General features: G+C 37.7%; 1 protein-coding gene across 1 annotated transcript; it reads left to right on the plus strand.

Moving 5' to 3' along the window:
- The first annotated feature begins 1,873 nt into the window (after positions 1-1,873).
- Positions 1,874-21,015, plus strand: Tsen15 (TSEN15 tRNA splicing endonuclease subunit). The gene is made up of 5 exons (XM_005375050.2): positions 1,874-2,049; positions 4,767-4,848; positions 5,320-5,455; positions 19,378-19,519; positions 20,044-21,015. Exons 1-5 carry the CDS (start codon positions 1,924-1,926, stop codon positions 20,062-20,064), a joined length of 507 nt encoding a protein of 168 aa, XP_005375107.1. The 5' UTR covers positions 1,874-1,923; the 3' UTR covers positions 20,065-21,015.
- The last annotated feature ends 6,922 nt before the right edge of the window (positions 21,016-27,937 follow it).

Raw genomic sequence — 27,937 nt, forward strand, 5'->3', positions numbered from 1 at the left:
AAACTTTTATTGCTTACTGCAGAAGCCAAGAAGTACTCTATTTTCATTGTCTAGCTACTTTCAATGTCCTAAGGTGACATTAAAAGTCGGAAGAATTGAATATTTAGACTTGAATATATAATGCTTTTTCCTAAGCAAAAGTACCTAATCTATTTGCTGAAGGATGGCATTCCTCTGCTGATTTTTTGATTTTGTGATTCTTTCTTCATCCTTCTGGGTTTCTCTATCACCACCCTTGGCTCTTCATTTTTTTCTTAAATTTAAGCTGAAAACTGTTCCTTGAAGATATTTGGGCCTTGTTCATATAGGATCTAACACTAGTAGATCTTCTTTCTGATTTATAAAATTTCCCCACCACTCAGATTAGCAACAACATGCTCTGAATGCTTCTGTAAATATCATATGAACTTATTTCAATTTTCTAGAGTCAGAAAGATTTATTCACTTCCATTCATCTGACGTAGTGTCAGGGCGCAAGCCTTCAATAAGCTTACTAATTTAAATGCTATGTGCTACTTTGAAGTTTAGTAGCTGCTTTGTGGAGGGAAAGGTTAATGATCATATCTAAATGTGACATACTCAGGGACAATTTATCAATTTTCGTGTATGGCTTCCTACGTGTAATGCACTGTTTCTTCTAACGCACTGATGTTTGCTCTTTTCCTTTAATTTTCAAAATTTGAAACAATGTGGATTGCTTTGAGTTTATTTTAGTTGTTGTTTATTTGGCATTTTGTATTGGCACATTTCTGTCTTTTACCAATTTTGGGGAAATTCTGTCATTATATCAAAAATTTTAGCCTTATTCTATTTCTGTTATTCTACTTACATGTATATTGAGTTAATAACGTGTAGCAAGTTTCTGAGGCTTTGTTAATTTTTTAAAACTAATTTCTCTCTCTCTCTCTCTCTCTCTTTTTTTTTCTTCCCGGTACCAGGAAACGAACTCACGACATTGCGCTTGCCAGGCAGGCGCTGTGCCGCTGAGCTAAATCCCCAGCCACCTAATTTTTCTCTTTGTTGTTCACTTTGGATGATTTGTATTGCTCTACTTTCAAATTTACTTATTTCTTCCTCTGCAACTCCCTTTGGCTGTTACGATTACCCAGTGAGCTTTTAAAAAAAATGCCTGAAACTTCATAGTTTTTAGTTATGGAATGTCCATTTGGTTTTAAACGTCTTTTTTTTTCTTTTTCTCTGTTGAGATTTTCTACTTGTCTTTTGAGATTCTCTCTTCATCCACTGAAAACATGTTTTGTTTTATCTCACTAAGGATAGTTATAATCATCACATTAAAATACTTCTCTGTCATTTTCAATAGTAGGTTCTTGAGCTGTCATGTTTGGAAGTAAATTTCTATCCTACCTGGGACTTTAAATTGTGGAACTCCTTTCTTGCCCTGGTTAGGGCAGTAGCCCCTTAACCAAACTGTATCCTTACTTACAGGTCACGTCTAATCACGCACTCAACAACTCTTGTTTCCTCTGATCTTGAAAGGTGTAATGTGGGTCTACTTTAAACTTTGGTGATAGGGCACTGAACGAGGCTTCCTTCTGTCCCAGGAATGAGAGCACAGGACCCACTCAATGCTCAAGGCAAAGGGGAGTCAAGTCCCCCCACTTTCCCAAGAGAGCTACAGCCAGCACTGACTTAAGGAGGGTTAAAGGTTTCTGGGCTCAGGGTGGTACTCTTGAAATCTTCTTCATACCACAGTCTGCCCAGATTTGAATAAATCAGGGAAAGGAGAGCGTGTTTGCTGGGGTGCAGTTCCCCGCGTTATAGAGGCTGCCCCAACTTTTCTCCCAGGGTCGGAGTCCTCCGAGCCTGGCTGCGGGCTGCACGGAAGCGGAACTCGGGCGAGAGCACTCCTGCTTCTGGCCGAGCCGCGGTCGCGGTGCACAGCCGCGCGCGGTCCTCGCCGGCATGGAGGAGCGCGGCGACTCCGAGCCTACCGCTGGCTGCAGCGGCTTGGACTCGGGGAGCGATCGCGGTGGCGGCAGCGCTCCCTCATGGGCCCCCGAGGACGCCTGGATAGGCACCCACCCTAAGGTAGGAGGCGGGAGAGGAGCCGGGCGCGGGTCTCGGAGCGTACCGCAGGCGGAACTCCCGGGTCGCCCCCCCACCCGGGGGCCGGCGGATTCCCCCGGGACGCCGGTCCTCGCCCAGGGCGTCTGTGTGCACAGCCGCCGGCCACGAGCGGTAGCGTTTTCATTGGTTAAAACGAGTTAAACCATCGCTCTGACACCTTTCCCAGCCTCTCACCTTCTTAAAGAGGAAGACATCAAACCCTTCCGTTCTCAGTCTGGAGACTCCTCCTAAGCCCTCCTCTAAGTCTAGGTAGAGCTGCTAAGATAGGGCCCCTTTCTGAGAGGTATTTAATCCTTGCAGCTCAGTAACTGTGCAAGACAGTGGACCTTGGGTGAGACTTTGGAGGCCCCAAGGATAAAGGTTTAGACACAGTCACCATTTTACAAGGTAGCCGTAAGCCCAGAGTGTGCACCTTGATCTGTACAGGTGGAGATTCCCAGTTTTCCAGATTTCCAGGGAAAATTTGAATAAATTGCTGAAGGAAAACTATTCATCTTGTGAGTATTTTCCTGTGTTACTAGCGAGGGAGATAAAGATAGCCCTTTGTTTGCTTCTGCTTGAGAAATTGCTGTCTATACCAGAAGCTCCCCAAACAGTGAATGGAGAGGTGAGTTTTGTAGGAATCTCTGACCGGACTGGCACATTTCCGTAGTGGAATTGCACTCTTTTGTCTGAGAACAGTAATCCGTAGATAATAATCTAAAAGCAGTCAAGAAAAGAAAAAAGTTGAAGATACAAATCTGAAAAGGGTGAACCTTTAAAAAAAACTTTTCTTGCTTGATTTTATCTTCCTGCTCTGTTCCTTTCATCCTTCCCTAAAAGAAACAATGGCATGGAAATGTTATTCAGTGCCATACAAAGATAAACAATGAACAAGGAGAGGAAGGTGAAATCAAATTTGAGTTCGAATCTCAGTTCTGTCACCAGCTTCGTGGTTTGAGTTGCTTGATCTCATTGTTCCTCGATTTCTTTGCTTGATTCCATTATGCCTGTTTCTTCATCTAAACGGCAGGGATAGTAATAGTACTTATCTCAAAGCACTAGTAATTTTTGTAAGGAATATAGATACGTAGAAAATACTATATAAGTATATAATTGTAACAGATTTCTCTAAACTTCTTCTAGAGTTAATGTTACCCACAGGTTCTTTTTCTCTTTCAAGTCAATGGCTACATAAATCTTGATCATGTATCTTCCTTTTGATTTTTGTTCTTGAAGGATCCAATTGACTTAAAAAAATAAAAGATGAAGAAAATAAATAATAATAGGTATTTTCCAGTTCTTTCTTCTTGTTATTTAGTTAGAAAATTACCTAATAAAATGGTACCAGGAAATTCAGTAAAATGGTATCAGATTTAATGTATATAGATGCCACTTTTATTATATTATTCTCTAGCTTAGAAATCTTCAGTGTTTCCTTATGGATAAATTCACACTTTAAAGCTTGACCATAAAGATTTTCTAACCTACCCTGAAGTTATTTTTTTAGTGTCATTTTTAAAATCCATTTGAGGTTTGGGTCAGATACCCCTCTTCTCTTACACCTGTCTGCTTACCATTCATTGAGCTAATGGGAGAGGATGACTTCAGATTTGCTCCTGTGTAGGTTTGGTTAATGTCTCACCACTGTATCACACTGCTTGTATGCTTAGTCTTTGGCAAATCTGGACAGTTTTATCCTTCCTCTGCAGGAGTGGGCTGCTGAAAAATGTTCCCCTATGCCTGCCAGCAAGTCTGAAAGAAGCAGTAGTTTGCTTCTTTAAAATTCAACCATTAAACATCTCCCTACCCTTGACTGAGAAATGGTAGAGACAGGTTTAAATAGTACTCTAGAATACTCTTTCCATGAGCAATAAGAGGCCAGGCAAGCAGAGGCTCCCCACTAACGTATCCCAACAAAAATTCTATTAAAAACATACTTATTTCTGGCAGATAGATTTCTTTATAGGTTTCTTAGTATGTGTGATTTATTCCCACCTTTGTGTGATTACCTACTCTATTACTTTACTTCTGTTTACTTAGCTGTGTTTACAAGATTCACTTCTATTCTGTATGTCATGAGACATTCACCAACCGGCCCTCCTCAGTTCCTCTGACTTACGTGGTTGTAGTCACAGCCGTATGGTGTTATTCGCCTAACAACTGTAAGAACAGTCAGCCATCCATGTCCATGAGGTCTGCATCCTCAGAGTCAACCAACTTTGCATTGAAAATATTTGAAAAAAAGTTGCATCTGTTCTGAACACATGCAGACTTTTTTCCTTGTCATTTTCTCTAAACAATGCGTATGAGAACTACTTACATATTATTTATATTGTATTAGGTATTGTAAGTAATCTACAGAGGATTTAAAGTATATGGAAATATTGCATAGGTTACTTATATGCAAGTACTGCAGCATTTTATATCAGAGTTTTGAACATTCTTGGATTTTGTTATCAGTGGAGGGTCAGGTGTCCTGGAACCAATCCCCCATGGACACTGGTGGGCAGGCTGTATACCGGGGTTTACTCTAAGAATTGTAGATGCTTTAGAGATAGAGATCAGATCTTAGAGTGCCTTTTAACTTCCACTAAATCTAGACAGTAGTTTTATATATATATATAGAAAATGTGTTTATTAAAAGACAGTATTAAGATTCTTACTTCTCTATTTGATAATTACATTTTGATTTTCAGTATTTAGAAATGATGGAATTAGATATAGGAGATGCAACCCAAGTATACATAGCATTCTTGGTTTACCTGGACCTCATGGAGAGTAAGTTGTTTGTTTATATTATTTCATTATTCGGGCTGTGGTGGGAGTTTGAGGAGTTGGGGTTGGGATACAGCACTGTTAAAATATATGAAGCAATCATTTATCCATTTGCTATTAATTTTACTGGTTAATTTTGTATTATTCATTCAATTACATTGGGACTAAGTATGGGGAAAGACTAGAAAAGTAAAAAAAAAGAGGTAGTTTTTTTTTTTCTTTTCTTTTGAGACAAGGTCTTACTATGTAGTTCAGGCTGGCTTTGAACTCATTGTGTAGCCTAGGCTGGCCTCAAACTTGCAGCTATTCTGCCTCAGCCTCCCAACTGCTGGGGTTACAGACGTGTGCTACCCTGCCTGGCTAAAAAAGAGACAGTATCATAAGTAAATTTGTTTAGCTGAGTAGGTAGAAGTTTGGAATTGTAATCTTTTGTTTTTGATAAACATTGTTGCCCACACAGTGACACTCTTTCAGGTAAAAGTTGGCATGAAGTAAACTGTGTGGGATTACCAGAACTCCAGCTCATCTGCCTAGTTGGTACTGAGATAGAAGGTGAAGGATTACAGACTGTGGTACCTACATCCGTCTCCGCTTCCCTCAGCCATAACAGGTGAGTTGGTAGTTTCGGTATTAGTTTAACAGATCCTTAAGGAAGTTGGAAATATTTATATTCTTGGTAAGGTGGCAAGACTTTACATTTGAGACAAGTACAAGATGCACCATGTGATACAAATTACACTTGCGGAAGGAGTTGTTGAAGACTATGATTAATGTGCAAGTTGCAATCAAAGAAAGCCTTGTGCAGCTTGTGGGACCTTTTAAAAAATTTAGCTGTCCAGATTTGTATTAAACATATCTTTATTTCATGACATACTCTCATGATTAGTTCAGGCTATTTCTTTATTTTTAATGTGATAACTATCTCAAACCTCCCCACCACAAAAATGAGGTTCTTAATAATAACTGACATCTCATCTTACACATCCCCCCTTTATCTTCTTCCACTGACCTGAGGTAACTGTCATGCTGAATCTCACGGTCAGCGGGAACTGTTTAATCCCAGGTGTTTTAACTTTATAAGAAGGTATATAATCTTTTAGGTTTTGCCTTGTAACCCCAGTAATCCTCAATAATATTATATATTGTTGAAATTAATCCTTGTGCGTTCGGAGGCTGCTGTATAGTATGTGATTTACATACTATAAATTTGTTGTGTGATTTACTATGGCTTTCACATTTACTCTTTTTTTTTTTTTTTTCTTATTTTCTTTTTTGATGTCAGGAATCCATCTCAGGGCCTCGTGCTTGCCGGGCAGGCGCTGTACCACTGAGCTACATCCCCAGCCCACATTTACACTGCTGATGGAAACTACAAGGGAATAGCTGGGTCACATGGGATTTCTAGTTTTCTTTTTTGAGGGAATCTCCATGCTGATTTCCATAGTGGTTGTACTAGTTTACATTCCCACCTTTTACCCCTGCATCTTTGTCAATTTGTTATTATTTGATTTTTTGATGATGGCCATTCTTTTTGGGGTAAGATAGAATCTCAGTATTGTTTTAATTTGCATTCCTCTAATTGCCAGAGATGTTGAACATTTCTTCAAGTATTTATTGGCCATTTGTGCTTTTACTGTGAAGTATCTTTTCATTTGACTTGCCCATTTTTTGATTGGGTCTTTTATTTTGGTAGTCTAATATTTGTGAACTTTTTATAAATTCTAGATAGTAGTCCTCTGTCTGAGGAACAGCTAACAATTTTTTTCTCCATTCCGTAGGTTGTCTTTTCACTCTGTTGGTTTGTTTTTCTTTGTGGAGTTTTTTAATTTGATACAGTCCCACTTGCTGATTCTCACTACTATTTCCTGTCCAACTAGGATTCTGTTCAGAAAGTCCTTGCCTATGCCTATAGCTTCAACGGTTTACCTACTTTATCTTGTAACAGATTGAGTGTTTCTGTTTTAATATTTAGTTCTTTGATCCATTTTTATTTTAGTTTAGAACATGGTGAAAGTTTTAGATATAGATTCAGTCTTCTGCATGTGGATAATGAGTTTTCCCAATACCATTTATTAACAAGGCTTTCTTTCCTCTAATGTATATTCCTTTATTTATTTTTGACAGTAATCTTTCGTTGACTGTGTTTTCCAGTTGTTAAATCTATACTTCACCATTTTAAAGTTATTTTAATGGGTAACTTCTTAATCTGAATCTAATCATATTTAACTTTTATAATTAACATCTTACTGTTTAGCTTAAGAAATAATTCCTATCTAAAGGGCTAAAAAATTACTGCCTATGTTTTCTTTGTTTCTTTGTTTTTTTTTTTTGTTTTGTTTTGTTTTTTGGTACTGGGAATCAAACTGAGGACCTTGCACTTGCCAGGCAGGCCCTGTGCCGCTGAGCTATATCCCCGGCCCACTACCTGTGTTTTCACAAAGAGTTTTAAGGTCTTATTTTTTAAATGGTGAAAGCGGAGATTAAGACTCCATTTCTTATGTGGATAACCACCTTTTCTATCTGCATTTAGAATAGTTCTCCTTTTCCTCATTACTTGTCACTTAGTCATCTCCCAAAATTCCATATATGTATTTATTTGTTTCTGGGTTCTATATTATATATCACTAGTCAGTTTGTCCCATGCTGTTATCACATCCTATTAATTGCTTCCTTTGTAAGAAGTTCTACAACCTGGTTAGCAAGTCTCCATTCCTGTTCTATAGATGCCATGGCAGGCAGCCCCTGAGAGGCTTCTTTTAAGCCAGCATTCTGTTATTCATAGCTTCGTGTAATTCTGTGTGTGGCCTGGACACAGTGACTTGCTTCTAGTGAACAGAATTTGGCAGAAAAAATTGGATGTGGCATCCAGTGTTGAGTTATAAAAGGCTGTGACTTTGGGGAATTCTCTTGCTTGCTCTGAGGGACGCTAGCTGCCGTGTAAGTTCTTCTTCAGAAAGACTGAAAGGAGAAAAGGTAATTATTGGTGGAGCAAGACTGTTCAGAGATGGGGAGAGTTAGATTCAAGAGCATAGTTCAGGAGCAGAGTATTGAACAGAAAGAGAGTACCTCAAGAAAGTAGAGTGTAAGGAGAAAGGTCACATGAAAGCATAGCTGTATTTTGGTATGTGTGGGCCACAGGGAGAGTACCTTGAATTCCAGCATGAAGCGCTTTGATAAAAACTTTTTTTCTTCTAGTTCACTATGACTGAACATATAGTGATTTAGGAAAAGGAGGATTAGAATAAGGTTACTGACAAAGGTTCCACTCTTGGAACTGATAATTAACAATGTACCTCTTGTTGAGTTGTACTACTGACTTCCATTGTTTTATTGAAAGGAACAGTTAATGTTTAGTTGTTTGCTCAGTCTTACATGACTATATTTGTTTAACTGAGTAACCAATTTGAAGATAACAATGTGTAATACAACAACCATTGTTAATTTCCTATCACCTTGTCTGAAATTCTATATTGCTTCTATTGTCTGGGTGTTGTTCTGTTTATGTCTGTTACTATGTTTTCATTCTTTTATCTTTAAAATAAAAAAAATATATACTTCATGTTTCTGAGGAATTTAGATTACAAATACATGATATGTGTAAAATTCTTTCCTGATCAAAGCAAACATAATTTGTTATTTTCATTGTGCTTTTTCCAAAAAGGTGTATTGAACAAATTTTCAGATTTTTATAAAATATTTTTATGTGTGATTCATAATGAGAATGATTTTTTGATGTATCATGATATTTGTATGCTTCTTTGAGAGTCTTCTCACTGTGAGCTTTTTCTGTTTGAGAATCACTGAGAGTTGATCGAATTGACAGCAGGTTTGATCTCCAGTACTTTCTAATTTTCACCAGCATAATTTCTAAGCCTTTCTACATAGAAGAGACTCATTCCTTCAAACTGTTCTTCTCATCTTTAACTACTGTAACAAATATTACCCCAGCTAGTATTATTGTTATATTTGTTTGGATGGAAAGCAGCATTAATTTCAGATTAATTAATTTGAAATTAATTTCAGATTAATTAATCTGAAATTAATCTTAAAAATGAAATAAATGAAAACAGTACCCTCTTTTAATCAAAATGATTTTATGTCTATAAGTAAATTTGTAGTCACTATTAATTTCTAAAATTTCCTGACTAATAATCAGTGTTTTTTTAGCTTTGATAGCTTAAGCTAGTTATTTTTCCAGTAATTACAATTAGTAATACTAATTGGAATGATAATTTTGTAAGCAATTTATATATTCTTATACTCAATAACTCATAAGGCTTGTCTTATATCTTATTTTATATAAATATTTACAATTATATTATGCAATAGAATAATATATAGAAAATAGCACAAATGACCCATCCACATGAGATTTGTTAAGATTTTTAGAGCTTAACATTTTCTCAAATCAAAATATGCAGATAATTTTTAAACAAATGAGGATTTATACGTATGTGATTTCATTTCTCATCTTTAACAGGAGCCATATTTTTAAACAGTACATATACTACCACTTTATTTCAGTATACTTTGAAGTATAAAATGTAAATATCTAACAGTAATGCTGCAATTTTAATCTTCTGTGACTAATGTAGGGATTTTCGTACATTGGTAATACAGAGAAGAAAATTATTGACTTTGAGTCTTTGGATACTTTGAATAAAGAAGAAATGCATTGAGACATGTCCTAAAAGTATTTAAGTAGGAAGAGATGAAGGAAACCATGAATTTAAAAAAAAATGAAAAAAAAAAATTTTAACAGTTTTTACTTTTTCCATAATAAGGCATCTATATAAAAATAATTTTATTCTGTGCTCACTTTTTAATATCATTATTTGTAATGTAATATTCCTTGAACTTTTTCGTCTTTCCATTGTATTTACTGAGTGATTCTTATGTGTCAGGCAGTGATCTAAGTGCTGAGGACACCATGGTGATCAAGGCAATGTGTTTGTCTGTGGTATCTTTTAGCTTTGTAGAAGCTTCTCAGCAGTTTATATGTTTTTTGTTTGACAAAGAGAAGGCACTTCATTCATGGGGAACCTTTGAACAGGGCTATAGCTAGCACATAGAGTGTCCTTGAGCGTATTAGAAAAGGGTGTTCCCTCTGCGAAGATAAAAGTCCTTTCACTGGTATCAAGGCTTAGCAAGCTGTGGAGGCCAAATTTCAGGCCCCCTGGTGCCCACACCCTCGTGCAGTGCTTTGTCTGTATGACCACATGTGGTTCCCTCCTCCTGAAGAAGCGTGGCTAGTGAGTCCCGGCTCTCCACAGACAGCACTGGGAAAGCTACTGCTAAGGAGACTGTCTCACTGATGGAGCTTAAATAGGGCAGTACTGTTCTAGATGATGTGATTATGAGTGCTTTGCATCTGTAGAGGATTTACAGTATTTCAAAGTTCTTTCACAAGGGGATTCTGATTTCATTGTCACTACAATCCAGAGTGGTTTTAAGGGTATTTATTTTAATCCCAATTTTACCTATAAAAATCTGAAAATAAAATTATGGTTTTACTTATACACTTACTGTTTCCAGGAGATACAGAATTTAAAAAGTGAGTTGCACCAAGGTGTCCTAGCTATTCGAGTTCTTCTTACTTTATTGGAATTTTATAAGGCAAATATCTGTAGCCCTGGGAACTATAACCAAGTCAGGAAATAGACCTTTTCCAGCCATCCCCAAACCCCTTCCCAAGTGCCTGGTATAATTCTTTCCCTCATCACAAAAATAACCACTGTTCTTACTTTCATAATAATACAGACTTTGACCCATATACTCCTCCCAGGGCCTGTTATTTCTAACTTATTTTTACTCTCACTTGAGAATGCACGTTAAAATGGGAGTGATGAGACTGATGATATATCATCAGGAATTATTAATTTAATATTTAAAAGTAACCTGGCAACTCTGGTGCTTACTAGAAATAAATTACTTGCCACACACTGCATAGCATATCAGTTATAAAAACATCCTAAGCTTTGCTGCTTAACTGCTTGAGTATAGAGTGCTCTTTTTAAAATGGGACTGTGTTCCTTAAAACCTTTAAATAATAGCATTTTTAATATGGTACAGTTCCATATTATTTACAAAGAGCAGCTAAGGCCTGAACACTGTCTCCTCATTGATGCTCCCAAGTTTTGGAATCTGTTGTGTGTAAAACTGTACCAAACCCTGTCATTTGCGTAGTTAACCACACTTTAGTCGTTAGATATTTTCTTAGTAGGGACGAACAATTCTTTTGTATCAGTTAAAAACATTTTAATAGTTATTTTGCTGTTTGACTCTTGAGTTGCAAACTGGAATATGTATCTGTGAGGTTGAGTGTCTCTAGTTTTTGCTTTGTGGTGTATGCTATTTTCTGATTCCTTAAAAGGTAGCAGTTCAGAGCAATGTCAATGTTGCTGTGGATCTGGGTGCATTTCTAAGAATGCCTGAACAGTTTTTTTTTTTTTTTTTTTTAAATGTTTTTCCAACTTACTTTCCCAAGCTTTGGACCTGATTTCTTTTGTTGTTATTTTAACATAGTTTCTGGCATGAGGGAAGGCAGAGTCCATTACAGGGTGAATGTGTACTTGAATGGTTGTTAGTATATTTTCATCATAATTTTCAAGTCCCAGCAGGTCTTGGATGTACTACTCCTTCTCAAAAATATTGATTTAATGCTTATTACTGGTTTCCAGTATGAGGATAAAACTGGTAAAGTACCCATTTCTGATTTTTGGTGAGAAAATTATGCTGTGGAGTATAAGGTGATTAATTGCTAGTGTTTCTTAAAGGAAATGACCCATATTTTTCTTTCATCTAAATGATTTCCAAAGCTAACATAAAATAGTTTTTAGTTTGCATTATGAAGTACTATATTATGTATTTGAGGGGTATATCCACATGGCACGTACCTTAGATGGTTTTCTGCTTACGTGAATCTAAGAAATCCACGTAACAATTTAGGTAAATGCCTGTTTTCCTTAGACACAATGAAGATATGAGATCATATTCATGGATTCATAGAGGATTCACATATTCATGATTAAGGTCAAAAGGATCTGATGAATGTGAAGATGAGATAGCAAGGAGAGTCCTAAGTAAAGCCAAGGACCTATATTTTTCAGTGCTGCAGTTGCTAATAAAGTCAAACTTACGTTCAGATAGCTTGTCTTTGGATTACCTTGCCATTGGTATTTGCTGAGCACTCTAAGTGGGAGAAGTCTATACTCTAAAATTGGGACTGTAGTATTACATGGTTCTGAAATAGAATGGGTATTACAGGTAGTTGTAAATGAGAAAATATCTTAAGTGACTTACACAAAGGCCCCATGTATGAGCAAAAATAGTTTTCTATGCTGGGTATTGTAGCACACACCTGTAATCCTACTACTTGGGAGGCTGAGACAGTAGCTTCATATGAGTTCAAGGCTAACCTGGGCTACATAGTGAGTTCAAGACCAGCCTCAACTACGTAGTGAGACCCTGTCTCAAAAAACAAAATTAAAAAAAAGTTTTCTGTTTTTAATTACCAATGTATATTTTTTTGATCTCCCAATTTCACTGGTCAGTTTATTTCCTTCTGAAAACTAAAGAGATGGGATTAAAAACTAAAACCATACTTGACATATTTAAAGCTTACCTATAGTTATATTGTAAAAATCTGAGCAAAATGAAATGTTTTATTAAATTATAAAATCCAAGAACAATTAATACACCACTTTTAAAAGATAATTAATCTCCTTTGGTATAAAGGATGGTAGTTCTTTTCTTAGTAGTATCCTTAGATCATTCATTTTTTGCTATTCTTTTTTTTCTTCCTCTCATTTACTACTCTCTTTAAAATAAAATTTTAAAAATATTGGTAGCAGAGGAGGAAGGTGGATGTAAGGATCGAACTTCTCCAATGACTATTTTAGTATCCCTGCAAATTATTAGCATTTGTTTTGTTTTATGGAGATTGGTAACCTTTAGATCATTTTTTCTGAGAGACTAGTATTCCAGATGTTCTTTTTCTTGGTATCTCTTTCAGTCTGAGTATTGTTCTAGAAATTAGAAAAAAACCCTCAACATCCCATATACCAAGTTGCTTATCTGCTAGTTCAGCAACCATAAAGCTAAAAGTCTAAGAAATTTTGTCCTTTGGTTTGATCAAGACTTTTGACAAGATTCTTGTACAGTTGAAGAAATTTCTTGGTCATGAAAAGTGGAAATAATTCATGTAAGAAGTAGTCACTGGAGCCAAAGTAAGGATTCTTTCCCTCTGACTTTTTAAATCCACTTAGTTTGTAAAGGCATACTATGTCCTTTTGCCAGAATTGCCATATTATATTCTGTTGTTTTCAGTATTATGGAAAATATATTCTTCTTTTTCCTACACTGAGTTAAATTAAATACAGTTCTTTTCTCTTTGTCAGACTTAATTTCTCCCAGTATAGCTTTAAAGACTGTCAATAGTAATTTTCTTTAAAGGAGATGATTACTTTAAAAATATTTTATTAGCTATTTGTGTTGTCACAGTAATATATCACAGTAGGTACCCAGATAATATAAATTGGTTAATTATTTATTTTAAAATCCATTGGATTAGTATTTTTATGGAGAGAATAATGAGAATTGATATTTTAAAACACTGAGCTGTGTGGGGAAAATTAAAATTTTATTTACCATTTTTATGCTAAAATGCTACACCCTTGAGTAAAAATGTTATAAATGCATATATTTTTGCTTTTCCTTTAAGCATATAGTGAACATGAATACATATGAATATAATTATAGACGAGGGACAAAATAGAAGCATGTTTTGGGAAAGGATAAAAAGATAAATTGCAGATTACCCCATTATTGTCTAAGTTCCTCACTTATTTATTGGATGCCTATACTCAAGGGGTATAAAGTATCATAGATCTTGCCCACAAGATTCCTGCAGTCCAGAGCTGAGATGGACAGCCGTTTATCTCCAATGTGATAAGTGCAATGAGAGATACGCAGAGAGCACTGAGGGAGACTGCAGAGGGAGGAGACCTTCAGTGAGGGAGTAGTAGGTAGGAGAGCCTGCCAAAGCTTTTTGGAGGACCAATTGTTTGAGATCTGCATAGGCATTTAATATAGAACAGGGAGGGGGATGTATGTTCCTGACAGGAGTAATAACCTGAGTGAAGTACCAGGGGAAGAGAGTCTGGAAATTGCACATGGTTCATTGTGACTGGGTGCTACAGTTTCAATCTAAATGTCCCATAAGAGCCTCCTGTGTTCAGATATGGGGCTTTGGGAAGGTAATTGGATTATAGGGGAACTACAGCTGACTTGCTGTTAGGAGAGGGAGCTTGGCTGGGGGTGGGTCACTTGGGGCATGACCTGGAAAGTGTGTCTCCTTCCTGGGCTGCTCTTCCGTCTGGGTACCGTGACCTGAGCAGCTTTCCTTCACGCAGTCTCTCCCACGTGCCATTGTGCACTGGAGCCCTCTGACCATGGGTTGAAACTTCTGAAACTGTGAAGCAAAACAACCTTCTCCTTTAAGTTGTGAGTGTTGTGTATTTTGTCCCAGTGATGAGAAAAGTAAGACACTGGGAATGTAGTAATGGCAGAGGAAATAACTACCTGCAGCTGGTGAGAAAGCCTTAGAGAGAGAGAGAGAGAGAGAGTGGGGGGAAGGCAAGGGGAGGGAGAGAGGGGGGCAGGGAGACAGACTGAGGATGTGGAAAGAAGAGACAGGGAAAGAATATTTGAAGTGTAACCTTCCGTCTAGGAAGCAAACTCAGGAGAAGCGATCTGGTAAAATTTAGGGATTAAGGAATTTGAAGACCTATTTTAAGGGATTACGCACTTCAAAGGTAAGGGAAAGTTAAATCAAGGGTTTTGCTCAGGATCTCTAGGAAACACTAGTATATCCTGAAACAAAGAAGGGCAAATTACTTGAGTCACAGTACTAAGAAGTGTAATACTTGTTCCTGTTTTCTGTAGTGGGTACCAATTAAAATTAAAACATACAAATCTGTGAAGATATAGATGATCAGCTCAGTGCAAGAGTGTCACCTGAGGATTTGAGGAGGTCACATGACTTTCTTTTGCACTTGTCCTTTCTTTACTGCCTTTGCTGGACCTTTTTGAATGTGCGGCCTCTAATTGTGAAAGTGTTCTAGACTTAGTCTTCACAGTTTGAAATTTCATCAGTGATAACCTCCACGTTTATATCTCTTCTTCTGTGAACTTCACACTCGTGTAACTGCCCGCTTGACATTTCCACCGCAGGCTAAAAGACATCGCCGGTCAGTGTGTCCACGCAGAACTCTAGATTTGCCCCTGTATTTGCTCCTTCTGAAGTTCCCATATCTTAGTAAATGGCAGCCATTCATTCTGAAGCTCACATCAAAACCTTGGCAATCATTTTTAAAGTATATATAGAAAGACTTTATTTTCCAGAATGACTGTTTAAACTTATACTAAACTTTAGCAGATAGTATGAAGATTTTCCACTTAAATCCATCATTTCCTATTATTTCATCTTGCATTGATGTTACATTTGTTTTAATAAGTTGACATTAATACATTATTATTAAATAAAACTCATAGAGTTCATGCTTTGTATTATATAATTTTGTGATTTTTGACAAATACATAGTGCCATATATCTGCAATTGCATATAAAATAGTTTCAGTGCTCTAAAAATCTCCAGTGCTTCAACAAAGTTGCTCAGATTACCAGATGTAAGAATGCAAGATTGATCAAACTGTTAAGAGAATAAAAAATAAAACATCATAATAATCATCTAAGAAAAAGTTTATCCCCTGCTGATAGTATTCATTTTGTATCACAAACATGTACTAATAAAAAGAAATTTTTAAAAAATCTCCAATCTCCAAATCTCCAGTGCATCCGTTCATCTCTGCCCACTCTGAGCCTCCACCCCAGCAGCTTTTGAACTTTTCACTTCCTCTGTGGTTTCAACATTTCGAGAATGTTACATAGTTGGAATCATATAGAACCTAGCCTTTCTAGATTGGCTTCTTTTAGCAATATACATTCTTGCCATTTTAGGATTGTTTATTGGGGGAGGGAGTTAGCTAATTATTTTATGGAGTGGTTTGTCATTTTTTAATCTGTAATTTCTTTTTTCCAGTTTTTATTCTTTATTAGTGCATGTATGTATTACATAATGATTATATTACTTGTGGGGAGTTGGTACACACACATAACACATCTCAATTCTTGTTTTCATGCCCTCTCCCAATCTCCTGATCCTCTTTGTCTCAAGAAAAGGACTATATTAATGATGGAATAAAAAATTACTAGAATTGATTTGTTCAGGACATCACTAGAGGTATTCTTTGTTATGGGCTTTAATACTAAAATGCTGCATATTTTTATGACATGTACTGCATTATTATTTCCCTGTAATTTAAAATCATTTCTGAAAGCATACACTTTATTTTAAGTTTATGTTTATAGTCTTCTAATGACACCTGTTTTGTTTGAGCCCTGAATAATGGTAAACTAATTTGCAACTTGGATTCCCTTTACATCAGGATGTATGTCCTCAACTTACCTCTGTTGGGGAAACCTACTGCTTGTTGGTGAAACCCCCAATTCTAGCAGCTTCTTTCAATTGCAACAGCATTTTTTCAGTCTTATGCTAAAAAAAGACCCAAATTTATTTATTTTAGCAGAATGACTTCCCACTGAGGTGAAGAGCCACACAAGCACTGCTTGTTCAATAAATCCCCTCAAGATTATAGCTGCTTTGATTTAAAAAAAAATTTTTTTTAACTAAGAAGGCCTTGGCATGACTCCCAGTGCGGGGACTCTGTCATCCCTGAAATTTTTCTTCAGGGCTGAGTTTGTAGATGAGTACAGCCTCCTTGGTGCTCTGGTACTGAGTTAATTTTGCATTGTGTTTCAGAGTTGCATTAAGGGATATCGTTTATTTATAACATGATGAGGCAGATGAAAGAGTTGGTGTCTTTCATGGAAAAGCCTGCAGCATGTACCAGTTCGGCCGCTTGAGAGCAGGCGGTACTACCTTCTGTGAACTCTAATTAATACTAATTTTATTCTGCGATGCACTCTACTTTAACAACATGTTTAGCTGAAAGTAGTATTTTCTTCACCCTTTCATCCTCACTGTAAATCTCCAGAGATTACTTAGTCTCTAACCTAGGATCATTACAGAAAAATCAATGTTAAAATTTATGGGATGCATTTAAGTAGCTTGGACTAAACACATGAGTTAGCTAAACAGTGTTCACCATGGGTTTGTATCACACTTGTCCAGTCAGCTGTATTAAGCTTTGGAATCACCCTTTTCATTTTCAGTTTGGAGAGCTCACCTATGAACAGTTATTTGAAGGAAACATCTGCTATGAACGTAAAAATATATTACTTTTAATCAACGGCTATAGTTATTATTGATGTATCTCTTTCTTTAGATGTGATTTTTTTTCCCTTAAGATTTATCTGAGTTAAAAAATTGAAATTCTTATTATTAATATACAGGGCATTTTCCCTTGTAGATTTCTGTGCCTTATAAATTAAAATTTCAAATTTACAGGTGATAAAGTGAGATAATGCATAGTGTTCTAGTAATACTTCTCCATTCTTGGCCATCTTTACAATTGTTTATGATACTTTAAGGGTAACTTAAGAACTTGGAATTTCAGAACTGTTATTGTTGCTAATAAGAAAGTTCTTGACTGAGGAAAAATACTATTAAAAAAATAGACTAGAAAAGGTCCTAAACAAGAAACTGTAATCCCTCCCAAGTGTGCTTTCAGCAAGAGAGGTAGATACACTGTTGTCAGTTGTCACTGTGAAGAGTCTCTGCTGGTTTTGCTCCCACACACTGCCCGGTGGTGTAAACAGGAGTGCAGAGGTGGGAAGTTCCATCTCGTTCCACAGTGATCTCCCTCACCTCTGGAAACAGAGCCCCCTTTACAACACTGAGCTAATTTTCAAACCTTAAGGCTTCCCACATGGGTGTTTTGAGTAAGTCTGAAAATGTTTCGCTGTTTATACTAAATAACTTTGAAAACAAAATATCAATTGTAGCTGAAAGAAGAGTAGTGAATGAGTTGGAAATTTCTATCCAAAATTTCAGTATATGAGCTCGAATTCGCATACAGTGACCCTAGGAAAAAACAGCTGTGCTCCCCCCTTGGTTTGAACAATATTGAAGAACAGAAAATGTGTAGAGTTGTCTTACACAGTTATTTTCTTCTCCATGTCCCACTCTCATCATAGTCTACTGGTTAGAGATGTTCAGAGAAATTATATTTAACTTATGGCATTGCAATGATTTCTATGTGCATTTTGTACTGAGTTTTATGTATATTGTATACTGAGAAGTAACTGGGATGCATATGACAACAGAAGATTTAAATATATTAAAATTTTAGTCAGGTCATGGTCTGTTCTCTTCTTCTTCTCCTTCTCCTTCTTCTTTTCTTTTTTGATACAATATCTTGCTGTGTAGTTTAGGCCAGTCTTGAAATAACTGTGTTGCACAGGCTGGACTGGAACTCACAGTGACCCTCCTGCCTCAGCTTCCTAAGTGCTGGAATTACAGATGTGCGCCACTATGCCCAGCTTGTTCTTTTTCATCTTTGTAGAAAAAATTCAAGATGGATGGCCTCACAAAATTGATCTTTTCTGTGACTATTAATTTGCCACTTTTGAGAAAGGAACATATTTACACTAAAAGATTTGCATTGATGAAATAATCAGAGTATCCTGTCTTTTTTCAGGGTATCACTTCCCGTCAGTGTTGGGGTATGAAGTTTCTGATTAATGACTGAATGTTTCTGAATCTCTAACCTAAACTACTTATGTGAACAGAATAAAACTCACTGTCCTGCAGCTCAACATGGGTGGAAATTATTGTTTAAGGACTAAGTCAGTTTTGGGGGATTTGGTATACATATTTCAAAAAATAAGCATATTCTATACTTCCACTAATGGCACAGTGTAACTTAGTATGTTTGGGTTAGTATTTGTTTTTAACACTAACCATGGAGGAAAATACCACTGTGTCTCAGTTGGCAGAGTAGCAATGCTAGTGTAGCTGCTGTGTAATAATATTTGTATTCAGGGACGGCTTGACATTTTACACAGCTCTTTTGTATACACTACTTCACTGATCCTTATGATAATCTTATCTTGTGCTAATTATAAACCCTATGTACAAACATGAGGAAAATGTTCATTGCAGTCTATTTTTTAAACTAAGAAACCTGAATACAACTTGTTCCACCATAAAGTACCAAGTTGGAAAATTAAAAAATTAGTACCCCTGGTCCATAGATGTACAAAACCCTATTAGTGTCCCATTTTGTAGGTTCTTAAAACACAGTTGATCAGGAAGGTTAAGGGAATGCGTTTGTAAAGGACTGAAAGTCGATACATAGCCCTTATTTGCTATGGGAGAGGACAGCTCTAAATGTATAGGTTTGAGTCTTTCCTTAGCATGATTACCTACCTTTTCCTTAAGATTTTACAATATGTTATCACTAATTAAGGGACTGTGACTCTTAAATGTGTTGTATCTTTATTTTTAGGATAAGAGAGATCTTGAAGGCATCTCGAAAATTACAAGGTGATCCAGACTTGCCAATGTCTTTTACTTTGGCTATAGTGGAGTCTGATTCTACAATAGTCTATTATAAACTTACAGATGGATTTATGCTGCCAGACCCTCAGGTTAGTTTTGGGGTGATTGACAGTAAACAGTGAAAAAAGAAGAAAACTATGGCATGATTTTAAGTGCAAATTAAGTCACTTATAGAACTTCTGCTTCCTTTGCCATGTGAAGATTTCAAGAAAAAAAAAATGGCTTGATTTTCCTACCTCATAAAACTGCTTATATTTTGTACAAAGTAACATCTTTCTAATTATTTTTAAGAAAGTAATTTGATTCCCCTTCTGTATGGAGAATCTCAGTTCCTCAGAATATTTCATGAAGTCATTCATTGTCTGTTTAATTCTTTAGTGAGTAACTGAAGTGGAATGTAAAGGCTAATAATAGTTTTAACCAAAAGAACACTTATTTAGGAAATTTATATGGGTTGACATTTTGACAGGAACATTTTAATAAAATAAATGTTTTACATGGGATTTCTTTACATACTTTGTTGGGATAATTATCTGAAGTATATTAATTTTGCTTTTAAATATTATTTACTGAGTAAAGGGTCCATCCTAATATTTTCCCCTTTATTTTGCAGAATATTTCCCTTAAAAGATGACATCTACACTTCTTGGTGCTTATTTTATTCGTAAGAGATTGGATTTGAGACCTATCAACCTGCTTCACCTTTCCTCTCAGAGACTGACTCAGATTTTATCTCAGGGTTGACTTAGTTGGTCCCATTCCATAATTTTTATTTCTGAAGAATAAAATTTTCCCAGATAGATGAATTTGTATTACTCAAAAACATAGAGCAGCTGTTAGGAACTTTCTTAATAGAGACAGCTGAAGTACAGTTGTACACAGGTTAAGTCATGGTTCTGTGCAGAGAGGTGGAACACGTGTGTGTCATCTGTCGTCCCATACTCAGCTACCACTGCTAGGTCACTGCAGAAGCTACAACCCCTGTCCCTAGCCCAGCTTTCCCAGTGCCTTTTGCACTCTAACTAGCTTGGGTGGTGCTTCAGATGCATTTTGACCTCGCAGAGTTTACTTTTGCCTGTGTTTTCCTCCTTCATAGAAAGTAGAATGTTTCTTTCAGTTGGTTTATTTTCTTGCTATACTTTACTGCTACTGTACTTCTCTGCTTGGTTGACTTTGAATCAAAACTGAAAATACGCTCATAGAGGCTGCAGATTTACATACCTGCGTTAATAGGGACCAGAGAAATGCTACCTACAAGAGTACTGGTCTGCCTTTCCATTCTTTCCACCACCATCCTTGGCATATCAGAGCTGGAAGATTTTAAGAGAGAGTAAGGGAAAGTATCAACCCTAAAAATGCCTTTATTAATTAGATCCAGTTATTCCACTTTTATTAAATTGTACAAAGTATGAAAAATTATATACACAAAGATTTTCCAAGTGATATTACCTTTAATAGCCCAAAAGAAAATGTTTTAGGCTTTCTTTAACAGTCTGTCATTACTGCTGTTTGAAGCATGAAAGTAGTCATAGACAAATGGGCATGGCCATGTTCCAATAAAACTTTATTTACAAATTTGAGGCTATAATTTGCTGTCCCTTAGTTTAGGTAAATGTCAATAATCAGATATCTATGAATGGTGTTTTATGCAGTCATTAAAAATAGTGAATATGGGGGGCTGGGGATTTAGCTCAGCGGCACAGCTCCTGCCTGGCAAGCGTGAGGTCGTGAGTTCAATTCCCGGTACCGGAAGAAAACAAAAAAAAAAAAAAAAAAAAAAAAAAAAAAAAAAAAAAAACCAAAAACAAAAAATAGTGAATATGATGAAAAACATACATGAGAAAATGTTATGTTAAATAAAAATAGCAAGATACACAACTATGAATGAGTGTAATCATGGTTTCTCATGTGATTATATGTTTGATGTGTCATGGTAAATGACACATCAAACATGATAAAAAGATGGTGAAGTAAGTCAAATTGCTTGCTGTGGTTATAGTAGGCTGGCATTGCAGTAAGTAGATGACCGTCTTTCCTCAGTATTTCATTTTTTATTTGTATTACTTTTGTAATAAAAATATTTCAAAGTAAGAAAGTATCTTTAATCTGTGTGTTACCTATCATTGCATAGTAATATTAGCAATTTAAAATAGCACACATTTGTGATCTTGTGGTTTTCATGGGTACGTGACCTGGGCATGGGTTAGTTCACTGCAGTTGAGGTGTCGGCAGGGCTTCATTCTCTCCTGATGTGTGACCAAGAAAGGATCCTCTTTGTAGTCATGTGGTTATTAGCAGCCCTCCATTCCTTCTGAGTGCCTCAGTTCCCAATGATACGACAGACGACCTCCTTGGCTTTATGCCACATGGGCCATTCCAACACAACTGGTTCCTCTGTCAAAGGAGCAAGGGAGAGTGAAGCTTGTAATCTTGTATAGTGTAATCATCACCTTTGCCACATTCCACAGAAGCAAGTCACAAGCCCCACCCATACCAGGGTGTCCTGGGTGATCAGGAAGCAACAGTAATGAGAATGGAAACATGACAGAAGTTAGAAACATTACAAAATGCTATAAAACATTATTCTTGGTCTGTAGTTATTCCGGGCTCCTTTCTTTTGATGGTAATTTGGGGTTGACTTTTATTCTTGATGAAAGATATTCACAACTCCTTTAGACTCCCTTTGCTTCACCAGAAGCCCTGAAGATGCATCTATTCAGAATATGTTCTTCTGGGCAGGGATATAGCTCAGCGGCACAAGTGCCTGCCTGGCAAGTGCAAGGTCCTGAGTTCAATTCCCGGTACAAAAAATATATATATATATTATGTTCTTCTGTGACACCAGGGGGCAGTTTGCAGATCCAAAAACCCTAAAACACTGTATGATAAATTCCTAGGATCTCTTAGTTCCTCTACTGTCTCATTGGATTCTGTTTGAGGACTTTTATTACAGTGCTAGCAAAACTGTCTACATTTTCAGGTAGAAGTGGAAAACTTTTCTCTTTTTTTGAAACAAGGTCTCACTGTAGTTCAGGCTGGACTTGAGTTCACTGTGTACCTCAGTCTGGCCTCGAACTCGCAGTGATCCTCCTGCCTCACCCTCCCAAGTGTGGGGACTATAGCCATGTGCCACCACACGCAGCTGAAGTGGAAAATTTAACAAATGTCAGATTTGTGTGTCAGGTCTGGTGACCAATGGGCCCCTTGGTAACTAGAAGATCAGAAGAGTCTTGGGTTTGGCTGTGAAAGGTACTTTCTCAAATCATTAAATCCAGGACTTAATGCCGTTGTATGTCCTGGGATGTTTACTCTGTTTCAGAAAGTTCCCTGTGTACTTAGCTGAAGTTGCTCTGTCCAAAGCCTGCTAATGTGAATAATGGCCCAGCACAGGTTGGAAAGGGAGGCAGCCATCTGTGTCTGTCTTATTTTAGTGAAAAACTAGGTGAAGTGATTTAAGTAATTTTATAATTAAGTTTACATTTGTCTGCCTTGTTAGACTATGAGCTCCTTAAGAACAGAACAAGAAGTCATGTCTTTTAAAAACACATCTCTATATCCTGCCACTTTCCACAGTAACTAGCACATAGTAGACTTTCAATAAATATTTGTTGAACAAATAAATGCTAATTATAGACTTGTTTGGTTATATTGCGGCTTGCTTTTTACCCGAAGGCAAACGCAAATGGTCCACTGAAACACTAGAGGGCACTGCTAGATCAGCACATTGTCAGGGTCTAGGCAGCGATCAATGTATTCTTGAAGGTTTATTTTCAATCTGTGGGAAGTAGCGTCAATAAAAATATAAATAAGTTTCATGTATTCACACCCCTCCTTTCTTTCTGGAAGATCTCTAAAATTACATTCCCTTGGCATTAAATATGAGTTGATTCATGCCTTGCTCAAAGTGTAGATCTATATTTAAAAATGAAAGCCTTTCTGAGATGGGGGTGGGTGGAGTGGGGTGTTTTATTATAGTCTATGGTTTTGTTCATATCCATGTGAAATTGTGCATTTCATCTTTCTGTGCAAACGCTTGACTTTTTCAATGAATTTCAGCATCAATCACATTAGCAAGAAACCCCAGCTCTGAAACGCTCATCGCATTGGCTAAATACCAGTGGTAAAAGACATGAACTGCTGCTATCGTACACTCGAACCTTTCCGTGAATGTGTCGCCCTCTCACTGGGACAGGAGAGCGGGAAAGGGCTTGGGAGGGGTTCTCTGGGTGCTGCGATGGCTGTGCCTTCCTGGAGTCCCCGATCTGTGTGTCTTCACGGGGAGGCTCAGGGAATCAGGGGATCAGCCTGGTGCAATGGCTCTGGACTGACTGACTTTGCTTCTCCTACCTGGGCCTCTTTCGAAGAATGTATTTTAAACATCATAAAACTATAAAAAAAAAATGTGAGAACAGAGGTACTGTGGAATGCTAAGCTACATTTTGAATAGGAAGGTAATCTCCTATAAAGTTCGTGTAATCTGTATTTTTTGGCTGAAACAACTTTATAGTTTTACAAGCCTGGAACCAAATGGCTTAATCTAAACTTCATAGTGTTTCTTCTCTTTTGGAACATTTCTGCGTTGAATTCCTCTCTGAGGTCACTTTTTCCACGAGCCCCTAGCAGGAGGCCTCTTCACTGCTATTACACACTGGTTCCTGCCAAAGTTTATAGTTCTTCCATCCAGGAGCTCTTTATTCACCAGCCGTGTTTCACCTTGACTGTTTACAGAACAATGTGATATCCTCTGAACAACTAATAGTACAGTTTCCCTTTTTCTGGCCAATAACTATTTATCCTCCCTGCTTCCATTAGCCTAATCTTCTTAATGATATTTGAGTAAGAAGCGCTTGTGCTTGCTATGCAGAGGCTGGAAAATCACACGTCTGTGGAGATGTTAGAATGCCTAGCTGTCTCATACTATTACACTACTGAGATTATTCGGGAAAATCTCTCCAAAACCAATGCAAGCCACATTGAAGATTAGCTTTTTGGTTTGAGGGTTCCTGAGAGGAGATAATATTAAATATTTGGTTGAAGTTCGCATCATTCATTTATTAATTTATTTTCTGCATTTAACTGGTATCTTAGCTCAGCCAGCCATAAAAAAATTACTACAGACTGGGTGGCTTAGAGCAGAAATATATTTTCCCATTGTTCTTGAGGCTGGAAGTCTCAGATCAAGGTGCTCGCTGGTTTAGTTCCAGGGCCCTTTTCCTGGCTTGGGGCCATCTGCCTTCTGCCTCTGTCCTCACTCAGCCTTCCTTGTGTTGCATGCAGAGCGATTGTGCCCTGGGGTCTGGCTCTCTTCTGAGGACAGCAGCAGTATCAGATTAGGGCTCTACTCTTGTGACTTCATTCAATCCTAACTCCCCGAAGGCCCTGTCTTCAAATCCTGTCACATTGGGTGTTAGGATTTGGAGCAAGTGTATATAATACAGTCCGTAACTACTGGGCTCCTTCTATGTGCTTAGATACTGTTATAAGTGCTGGTGATGCAAAGGTTAGCCCTACCTTCAAGGGACTCAAGTGCCAATTACAGCTCCCCTTAGCCCAAACTCTAGAAGTACGTTGTCTGTGTGAATTGAGGAGTACTTGTCATGCATTGTATGAAGTTTATTTAGTTTATACAGTTTATGTTTTACGGTTTAAAAACTTTGGATGAGCAGTTTTCAAACAGTAATTATGTGTGTATTATGTATCCCACCAGATACAAAGAAAAATTGCATAGTACGCCTTTTGAGGCACTTGTCCAACTAGAAAGGAGAAAATCTGTTTATGAAATAATTTGAGGGCATTATGAGGCAGTGTTTTGTATAAATGCTAAATTATAATTGTGTTGCACTTTATTTACTGAAGTGCTTCTGTACCCTTTATCTTGATTCTCACAACAGTGCTGATGTTATTTATTTACTGTTAAATTATCCTCAGAAGAGGGAGAAATTAGGGCACCAAATGAGTGGGGTGGGTACAGAGAATTATAGCCAGGTCTCCTGACACTTAACACGCAGTTTTCCAGAGTACCACACAGCATCTTGTATGGCACAGATAAATACAGTAATGCATGTCAAAGAACACTTGGGAGGAAAGAAAATTAGTCCCAAGGGGCGATAGGAAGTGGTTTAGAGATCAGTCATATTATCCTCTTATATTGTTAAATGTATCAAAATGTCAAGCTGTTTGTGGATACTTTTAAAAACTATATTCATAGGCAATATATTTACACACTTGTATTCCAGAAGTTAAATGCATTCGTATCCACACTCTTAGGCAAACCTAAAAGAACATTTAATAGTAAATGAAGAGGATTGCAGAAAGTTTCTCTGCATGTTGGAGAAGCCAAATTTTGTGCTGGCCCAGAGAAACTCTGGGTACTTATGAATGATAATCTCGTCATAACAAGGAAAAGACTTGTTCCCTAAATACCCCCAGACCTTCTTACTATTGTTTGAAATCCTAGTATAATTATACTTCTTAATCATAAAGCCATGATCCAATTTAACATTTTAGCATCCCCATGAGCAAAGCACAAAGCTAAGATATTAGAGGAAAACAAGACCAAACATTTCATTACATATTAGATTTAATACATCAGATAAATCAGTTGAAACAAGAGTTTCTAAACGTTTGTTCTTAATGTCTGTACTTACTGCAGCCAGCAATAGTTTGTAGGTTGATATCTGTGTGCACACCACACTACTCACACATGCGCAGATCATGTGTCAAGAGCTCAGGTGAGAGGTCATAAAAATCTGAAAACCAATAGCTGCCCAGGCATGCTGGTCAGAATGGATTAAATTATGATGCAGTAATGCCCAGTGGATTAGTTTAATGAATGTTTGCTTTGCACTCACATTCCATGTTACACTTTGTGCATGTACTCACATTACACATCAACGAAGGGGTGCTTTTCCTGGGAATCAGGTCCACAGAACCTCCACTCTCTGGAATGTGTTGGGAGACAGCGTACTGCGTCGTACATACTGCAACCAAATGTTTCCACCAGAGGCAGTGAGGAGTCCTGCCCACGTTTCGTTGGCCAAAGCTAGTCAGATGGTCAGCCATACACTTCACAAAAGATGTAAGGTGCATTTCTGTCATGTTTATGGACTGCAGAGAAGGAATACAGTACTCAGAGAACTTTCTGGTAGTGGAAAAGGGAGAGAGATAGTAAGGAAGTGGATTTCACACTGACTAGCTGTGGAGACATGGGAGCTGGGAGGTGAGGATTGCAACAAGAAGATACTAAAAAGGGCACTGCAAGAAGGAAAGGGGCCTTAAACTTCCCAGAGGTGCACAGGGGGCCAGCCTGAAGGGCTGGGAAGAAGAGGGGTTCGAAAGACAAACATTTTCCCAGTAACCTGCTCTGGTTCTAAGTTGTGTATCAGGAACTTGATTTTTCTACTTCTTCTGATACATTGCAGGTTATTACACACACACACACACACACACACACACACACACACACACACACAATGTTGTTCTGGTCTTTACTTCCTAAGAATGAAAAGAGAAAGCAGTCAGGCCTGTGTGCAGGGGACTTAGTTGATTCTGGAGAGAATATCTATGAAGGGGCTGGTTGCACAGGAGTGCACATATGGGGCTGGGTTTCAGAGAAGCCTGCCAACTTCTCTTCTAAGTAGGTAATCATCTATGGGAGATCATGAACTTAGAATATTTTCAGAGATCTAGAGGGCTTTGGGAATGCATTCGCAGAGATGGAGGAGAGAGTTGGCGGGTAGACTTCCGTCCCTAAGGTTTCTCATGGGCCATGTGGCATCGGCTGAATGAAGTATCCTCCCGCAGTGCTCTGGCACACAAGTCTCCCCGAGCTCTCCCAATCGCAGGGCTTTCCGATCTGGGTTTCTCTTAGCTATTTCTCTTGCACACTCAGAAAATACTTGGCTCTATCCCTGAACTCTATGGGCATGTGGGGAACTTTCAAGTTGTTTTGGGTCCTTTCTGTGTAGATACACTTTCCCAACCAGGCATTCTCTGTTGTCTCCATAGCCCATTGGGTGAAAGGCTCTCAAAGCCTGAGGTCTGTGGATGCCTAACCCGGACCTGGAGGCAACAGCAGTGTGAGGTGGGGTGTGTGCTGCCAGATTCCCTTCGTATTTCCTCTGTTTCCCCTGGTGTATCTGTTGTCTCTCTTCTGCACCAGGAACTCAGTCAGACAGGGTCAGAGGATGAGCGTCTCCTTCATGACCCACTCAGGGATCTAACTCCGTTTTGCTGTCACTTCTCTTCCCTAGTTTTATCTCGTAAAGTTTAGGAGTAGAAAATCTGACTCTGATCATTTCCAGGTCTATTTTCCCTCTAAACATATTGTTTTTGCCAAGATTTCAGGTTCTGAAATTCAAAAGCTCAGCGTTTGCTTTTTTTGTTCAGTAGCCTAATCCTATCCCTCAGGCACTGTGCCAAGAAAGGCTGCCTGGGAAAAGGTTCAGAGGTAACAAGATTCACCGAGAAGGGAAAACACATCCATTAATACATCAAAATATTATCCT

This window comes from Chinchilla lanigera, unplaced genomic scaffold, assembly GCF_000276665.1.
Source record: "Chinchilla lanigera isolate Chin_1 unplaced genomic scaffold, ChiLan1.0 scaffold00005, whole genome shotgun sequence".
In the NCBI taxonomy this organism is placed as follows: domain Eukaryota; kingdom Metazoa; phylum Chordata; class Mammalia; order Rodentia; family Chinchillidae; genus Chinchilla; species Chinchilla lanigera.